We start from the raw sequence: 8,227 nt of genomic DNA on the forward strand, positions 1-8,227 counted from the left end.
TGAGAATAAGATCCATGGCCATCCCTTTCCTTCCCACAGTGCCACTTTGGTAATATCAAACTGATTCCTCACGTCGTTGGCTGGGCAGCCAGAGGAGTCGCCACCAGCACCTTTGGTTTATCCATGTGCTGCCTCCCCTTTCTGGGGGTCGGGGAGCAAACACTGCTGATGATGTGCTGCTCCTGTCTGGAATGTGAAAACCAGCAAGGCTTTCCTCTCCTCTTATTTGGATGGTGATGAGCAACAGTCAGGGGAGCTGTTAGGGGAAACAATAGCCTTCTTTAGCATCCCACAGCACAAGTTTTAGAGGTGCCCTTGTCTTTGTAGATTCAGAGCCCTAATTCACCCATAGGCAGAGGACCAACATTAGACTATTCTATTGTTCCATCAGCTTTGGGATCACTGACTTGATGTAGGTGGGAAAGACTAATGTGTTTGCTATACATATGTGCCTATGTGTATATGTAGACATGCAAAATGTGTGCATGTGCGTTTAGGCACTTCTTTACAAACCTAATTATACCCCCATTATTCCCTTTTGTTTCTTACAAATTGCTGACAATATGTGCACATTTTTGATGGGAGGAGGGGAAAGAATTACTTGAGTAATTTTTAATTGCCTAAGAGAAGTAATTACTTTACTTTGCTTCAGTAATTAAGAATAACCAGGCCATGTGTGTCTTTTCCTAATGCACAGGGATTTTTTGTTTTTTTAATCTGCTTTTCCTCATTTATTCTGTGTGTCTCTAGACTTAGTTTTGCATTATTCTGGTTTCACACTTATCTGACTGTTCTGACACGGGCAGGTCATAGATGGCAGGGTTCTAAATCGGCACTGCTTTCCTCAAGCTTGAATTGCAATTAACACTGGCTGATCAGCTGCCCAGGAGAGTTACATGTGCAGGAAATTGGAGTAAAGCAGGGTCAGGTTGGTGTCTCATTCCTGTGTTTTCCATCAAATGGAAAGTCAGGGATGGAGGAGCATTCTGAAGATGAGCCTGCTAGAGGTGAGCCACCCGAAACAAAAGAGAGCCCTGGCCATCTTACCCTAAGCTTGTACCTACTGGGGGATTGTGCTGGAAAATGAACCACTTTAAAGCTCCAAGTCTGTTTCCTGGACAGGGGAGAACATAGACTGAAAGCACACCATGTCCCGTTAGCCAAATCTGAGGGTCTATTTGTGACCCAAATACGTCTGATCTCCCTTGTAATCACAGAGAAGGGAAAAAAAACCCCAACCCATGTAAAGAACGTGATGCTCATTGTGCAATGGATTTACCCTGGAGACACTCTCCTGACTCTTTCCTGTAATGCTGCTGTCTGAGGTTTCAATATTCAATACATTAATGGGTATTTTCCAGCCACCACCACCGGGTTCTGGACCTGCCTAAGGACAAGCCCAGAAGCAGCGTGTCAGCGTCACCCCTGCAATACTGCTTGACCCTACTGAGTGTCATGTCTGGGGTCAACCATGGTCTTTGTTTCCCCTAGGCCAAACGGAACTCTGCCAGGGAGCGTGGAAATCCAGAACAACACCATCTACTTTAAAGGGCCCGTCTCCTACAGCGTGGCCGGCACCTACATCTGTGAGGCCTCCAACGCCATCGGTACACGGTCAGGCTTGGTGGAAGTCAATGTCACAGGTAGGAAAACACTCGGTGCACTTTGAAAGACAGAAGAGGAGGAGGAGGTGGGGAGAGGAAAGTGTGAGTGGCTGACAATTACCTGTTAGTTACATCTCCTTAACTTCTGTCTTAATCACCAGTGTCTCCTTCTACGGGTCAGGAGTTTCATGGTGCAAAGGAAGCACTGGTTTGGCTTGGATTCTTTCTCCTTTCCTCTTGTTGTCTTTTCCTTTCTTATACCAAGATACATTCAATTTGTCTCCCCCTTGTCTTTGGCTTTGAATTCAGAGAAATCACTGGAAAAGTTAAAAGCAAAGACATGTCAGGGAGATATTTGTTAGAAGGAAGAACCGGCATGAGGATACAGACTGCCACTGAGGCAGTAAAGCATGACATGGATGAGTCATTTGTTCAGAATGATGTTTAGTGTTTCTGATGTTAGGCAATTCTCGTAATTTTTCATTTCTGCTCCTTCTAATGCCTTGTTGGTCTGTGCATTTGCTCACCTGGCTGCCACAGATTGCCGAGAGGCTGTGAGCACTTTAGCTTTGGGCTCCAGAAAGGAATAACATCACAGGATGCAGCCAATGGGAAGTGATGCTATGTGATGTCATATGGGACAGAAGAAGAAATTTGATGACTTGCAAATCAGCATAGCCACAGAAGTGAGGAAAAGACATATGGTTGTGCTTAGGTAGTGTAAGGGGGATAAAGTGTTGTCAAGAAATAGGTTAAACAGAAGAAATAACATATGGCAATAGCCTGATTTCAGACACACAAAGTGATATTGCAGGGCATCAAGGGAAAAGTGGTTGTGGGTGCTTTGAGAGCAGGGAAGGGAGGTTTACCCCACTACTGTGGGATAAAAGGAGCAATTCATTTTGTCAGTGGGTTGGTGACAGGCAATGACCAGCAGTTGTGGGTCTCACAAGAGATGGAAGTAGGTCTTGCAGTAGTGAGTTGGAGCACTACCTCACTGCAGTGAGCTCCGTGTTCTGGGGGACAGAGGACGGAATGGCCATCTGATGCAGCAGCGCTGCCTGCCCGGGAGACATGCGTGGTGACAGCTTGCCGAGGGACCCCTCTGGCCCCCCAGCTGGCCAGCAGCGGTGTGGGGGCTCAGCGCTGGTCTCTTTTGGGTGCTCCCCCTACACCCCAGCTTGGGACCATTGCCAGGTGGGCAGGCAGCAGAAACCGCGGCACACAGCCACTCTTGCAGCTAGGTTCAAAGCAAGGGCCATGGGGTGTTACAATGGGCCACCTCTCTGAGCCACCCCGGTCCCTGGAGTTGTCCAGCCTGAGAGTCATGAAATGGGCTTCTCAGAGGGGCTGACCTCCATCTCTGTCCACCCGCTCTGTACAGCGGTAAGTGCTGAGCACGCGTAAAGACGAGGCCTGGGCAGCTGACCTCCTCAAATTAGCAATAACACTGTGTTTGGCACCCTTGCCACCTCTTCTGTAATATGGGTAAACCAGGCTAATCTTCCTCTATCCAAGTGCTTGGAGGTCAATGGATGGGATGTGCTAATTAGATGCTAATTACCGAGTATTTATTTATGATCATTATCACTGTAGCAGGCCTTTAATTCACACCTCCTGTCCTGGATCCTTGCCTGCTGTGTTGTTCCTGGTGTATGTTTTTCTCTGGGGGATTTTTCATTTGCCAGTGAAAGGCACCGGAATAACAAAGCTCTCTGTTCAGGACAGAGGGCGGGCAGCACCCGCGATGCCCAGCCCTGCCCAGATCCTTCAGCTGCTGGCCGTTTCATGGGACATGCCACCAAAGGCACTGTGTTTCTGGGGCAGTGCAGGCAACTGCCTGGTACAAGTTGAGCAGACTCGCTTCCCATCGGCAGTAGAAAAACATCCCACGCAGTAACTAGCACCTTGGGTCACATCTGAAGCAGTAATCAGAGGGAAAAAGCCTCCAAGCTCATTCCCCAGACACAGAGAAGGAGATGGGATCGGTGTTGCAGAAGACTTAGAGAGGAACACGCTCTCTTCACCATGTCTCATTTTTCATTTCTGCATAGCCTGTATGTCCATTTCTTGCAGTCCTTCTGCCTATCCAACCACCCCCGTATCTCCTGCACTGTCAGGACACATGTTTCCAAACACGAGATACAGCCATCTCTTCATATTTCCTGCTGCCACCTGCCAGCGTTTTATCTGTTTCGGAGCCACAATAGCACTGCAGCCTGGGCGGGCTGCACCAACTCACCTACATGGACCTGGCTTCCTCCTCCAGGCTTCAGTGAATGTCTCCCTTCCTGGCATTTTTTCAGGGGACGGGTAGAGCATCGTTCCCATGCTTGATCAGGGCACAGCTGGCAAGGGAAGCAAGGCCTGGCAGGATTTCTGGGGAATGACTTTGAGTTGTTGTCTGCCTGCCTGTAATCTCAATTTATTCCCAAAGGTCCAAATTGTGGGGTTGAGGTTAAATGAGAGGGAAGGAGGGGCGCACCAGCAGCTGCCCCATGAGGAGGGATTAGGAGCCAAGCTGTTAGGCCAGGGCTCCACCACATAAAAAACATGCTTTTAATAATTCATAGGATCTGAATATGTTTATCCAGCTCTCCCTAAGGACCTATTATGCCACTGCTGGGGAGGGCTCAGCCGTCCTCGCTCAGCTATTACAGGTACATTTGTTTGGGTCTTGCAGGCAATTTAGGGATTGTCAGTGGACCACGAAACCTCTTTCAAGAGCTGCAATAAATGGAGTTCAATCTAGTGAGCAGCCAGCCTTGGGAGAAAAACAACAGAAGGCTGATGCAGAGAAAACCCTGCAGCGGCTTTCCCCCTCCTGTCTCCCTGGGTACTGACCTCCCCCCTTCTGCCACCCAGCATCCTTCCTCCCAGAGAGGAGGAGTACAGGGCTGGCTCAGTCCCCTCGTGGGGAGGACGATTAGTTCAGGGGGAGAAGGCTGAACACTTCTATTAGAGTTATAGCGCATTAAAGAGATTGATAAGTGGAAATTTAATATTTTATTCCAGCAATCTGTTCCTATAATAGCTTCTCCTGCCTTGCAGGACCTTTGTCAGTCGCAGGCAAGCCATGTCGTGTGACGTGTAACTATTTATTACAGGCGGCTGGGTGACATAATAAAAGGCTGTGGTTATAGACTGCCTGGGCCTGCATGCCTACACACGGGTGTGATGGTCCCGCACAGAGAGGTGGTCATGTACATACACACACGTGTGTGACCCCAGCCTGCATCCTGGCACACAAATGGGCCTCCTCAGCCTGCATGCCTGCACAGGGATGCCCTGCTGCACCGTCACGTGTGCATGCAGGACGCAAGAGCATCAGTGTGTTGGCATGTGTGAATATGCATGTATTTATGAAAACGTGCTTGGCTCTGTGGGCTTGCGTGCAGCAGTGCATATACATACCCTGGCCCATGCATTTGTGTGTGTATGTGGGGGAACATTCCTGCACTTGTGTACTGGCTTCAGCCAGAGGAAGCACAAGGAGAAAGATGCTGTTTAAACGTCTCTTCTGCCCACGGGCCTTCAAGCACCAGAGAAACATCAAAACCAAAGGAGAATCACAGTGCTAGAGCTGGGGGAGCTGGGGTTGCTTGCTTGATGTAGCCCCACCTTTACACCCCTTAGATTTCCAGGAGACATGATATGCTGGTGTGAGGATGGGAAGCTCTGTGCTGTTCCCTGCCCCAGGCTGTGGGCAGGCAGCTTTGCAGCCCCGGCCTTGGATGTGTGTCAAGCTGTGGATGGGGGAGGAGAGGCTGGCAGGGGCTGACTGTCCCCTGTTTGCTTGGCTTGCAGCAGGGAGTTATTTACACACCACCAGTGATCTCGTCCCAGCAAGGTCACTGCAGACAGCCCGTGGGGCTCGCTGGGGCCCTCTGCCATGCAGCAGCGGGCCTTTGCTATGTACTCAGAGCGCCCTTTCCAGGCTCAGAGCATCCTTTCCGGGAAGCGTTAAATCTCAAGCCCAGAGCAGGTGCACCCAAAGGCCAGGGGTGAGTCACGCTGCACCAGCAAGAGCTGGTGGCTGCTTTGGGTGGGAGGACGTAGGGCCGGGGGCTAAAGGGGAGCAAGCCTGGGGGGTCCGTCTGGTGCTAAACCTTCTGGATGGCACGTAGGGGGGTCTGCTGCATCCTGTCTGCTGGCATCTGTGCCAGCGGCCTCTGTGGGAGCAGCGCTTGATTGACAAGCGATAGGTGACCTGACAGAGAGATTAAAACCTAAGACACGTTTGGCATCTGGCCTAAAAGCCATCACACTCTGAAATGCCAGTGGCAGCTGCTAAACTTCTGGATTAGTTGCCAGTGGTTTTTCCACCCCCACCGCCTCCTGTCCCCCTGGCCCTGCTCTGCATGAGGAGAGCAGAAATCCTTGGTAGGGAGAGGAAAGGCAGGATCCCTTGAAGCTGGAGATGGGCACACGTAGGTGCAAGGGCTGTTGCGAAGGAAAATGGACAGCAGTGCAATGGGCTTCCCCAATTGCAGCCCTGTCTGAGGCAGGTCCGGAGGTACCTCCCTCTCTTCACATCATGTATACATCTATAACACAGTGGGTCAAAGTCCTGGGATAATTTGGCGTGGGCTGTACTGGCACGGAAAGTTTGCCGTCAGCAATCTGCTGCTTGAGGAAACCACACGATCACCACCCTATTTGCTGAGGCCATCTGGGAACTGGGAAACTCTCTGAGCCCATCGGCTTTAAGGCTCCTGCTTGCCCTGGCGAGAGCCAGCCAAAGGCCTCTGCTTCCCATTGCAGCAGGTGTTTGATTTGGCAAGGCAGGAGGAAATCCAGGGCCTTCCTCTGAAGGAGCTTCATGCAAGTAGCGGTTGGGCTGACACATGTCCAAAAGGTAATTTCTCATGGAGTTTGACATTTTCCTCAATACCCATAGCTACAGTGAGAATCTTGGCTGGTGCTGGGTTTCTCTTCAGCCCTTATGATTGAAGGGAAAAGGATGGAAATGTGACTTCAAGAAAAAATGTATCCATAGGAAGTAGTATCTTTTAAAATATCTAAGCAGTGTGATGAGCAGGAGGGCTTCTGAAAGCTGGTTTCCTGTGGATCTGCATATCATAGAAGAATTACTTCGTGTCTAAAAATACTATTTTTCTGATCTGCAGTAGGGAGCAGCCTCTTGTCCCTGTGGGTTCTCTGATGCCTAATGAGGTTTAGCTCCCACCTCTGCCAGGGATCTCACTCCGGCTCTGTCCAGGAGCTTTATGATAGGGATAATTTTGGCTCCTTCTTCTTCTGTGGGGGTGCCACTGAAGTTGGCCAGCAGGTTCAAAAAGCATTAGATAATGGTTTGATGGACAGGCAGGATGATTTGCATATGTCTCGTTTTTATTGGAAACCAGCCTTTAAAAGAAAGATGCGATTTTAAAAATGTGTATTTTTGAAGCCGCTCTTGTGATGGGGAAGGCCTGGTTTGTCTCTGCAGCGGCAGCACTGCTGTGCCCCTGGGTGCTGCAGGGAGATGCTTGAGCCCTCTGCCTCGTAGGGGGATCAAAGAGGACCTGTGAGCTGGGCCGGGTGCCCAGGGTGATCCCCCGTCTCCCCACGCTCCCAGCTGCCACCCCAGAGGTCCGGCTCCTGGCACGGGGACAGGAAGCAGGGCTGAATGCAACAGCTGGCAGAGCTGGGCAGCGGGCAGATAGTGTTGCTGCTTTAATTCCTATTCATACAGCACTCCCTGTTTTTATGAGGGCTGGGGGGTAGCAGGAGGGGGGGCAGGCTTTTATGCTGGCATTAAAGCCTAGCTTGTTCCCCCTCCCTCCGCTCTGCTGTCTCCTGTTTCTCCAGTCCCCTTTTCACAGCGGCTTTAATTCTCTCCAGACTCTTCCTAATGGATTTTTCACATGGGGCTCCCAGCACGCTCAGGCATCGCACCAGTTTCCAGAAATTTCACGCACCCCTCGGAACACAAAAAGGGGATCCTTTTCCCACACTTTCCCCTCTCTCTCCAGCCTGCAGTTCTGCTCACTTTTGCACCCCAGACACGAAACTCGGTGGGCAGAGGGGTAAATCCCCGCTTTGTGAGGGCTGACAGCACTGGATGCGTGTGGAGCAACGCCCGCTGAGAGCTGAACCTGTCCCGGGTCGTTAATTAACCTGGCAAGAGCAGACCTGTCCCGGGTCGTTAATTAACCTGGCCGAGAGCAGGCCTGTCCGGAGTCATTAATTAACCTGGCCATCCACGGCACCGTGGCAGGAGGCTGTGCCCATGCGGGGGGTGGGGGGCACAGGATGGCTCACACTGCTCCCTGCTCACCGCCTGCCCTTGCGAAGGGAACCCAAGGCCGGGGACACCCCCTCCCCTCCCTTCACGGCTCGGCCCGGGCTTGCGGCTCGCAGCAGCCCAGCGGCCACGGTGAGGGGCTCCGGCTGTGCCCACCCTGGCGCCGGGGCCAGCAGCGGTCTGCACCGCCATCCAGCGGCGGTGTCGGGCGTGTGCCCTCCGGAGCAGCCTGTCCCCATCCTGTCTGGGTCACCCACGCCTCGCTCGTCTCCGTCCCCCCCATCCGGGGCTTGGCGTTGCATCCCCAGAGCCGCTCGCTTTTCCAGGCTCCGGGGGAGTGTGGTGGGTGGACGCGGAGGGAGGAAGCTGTGTGGGT

General features: G+C 51.8%; 1 protein-coding gene across 1 annotated transcript in view; it reads left to right on the forward strand.

Annotated features, from left to right (window-relative positions):
- The window catches only part of PVRL1 (poliovirus receptor-related 1 (herpesvirus entry mediator C)), a gene marked incomplete at its 5' end in the record, with an annotated part of 15,228 nt that overhangs the window by 3,927 nt on the left and 3,074 nt on the right, over window positions 1–8,227 (forward strand). Inside the window, one exon of the mRNA XM_010181343.1 lies at window positions 1,492–1,643. Within this exon, the coding sequence (XP_010179645.1) occupies window positions 1,492–1,643 (152 nt within the window). The remainder of the gene's footprint in view (window positions 1–1,491; window positions 1,644–8,227) is intronic.

The sequence above is a fragment of the Mesitornis unicolor genome, unplaced genomic scaffold (genome assembly GCF_000695765.1).
Source record: "Mesitornis unicolor isolate BGI_N332 unplaced genomic scaffold, ASM69576v1 scaffold9703, whole genome shotgun sequence".
Lineage (NCBI taxonomy): Eukaryota > Metazoa > Chordata > Aves > Mesitornithiformes > Mesitornithidae > Mesitornis > Mesitornis unicolor.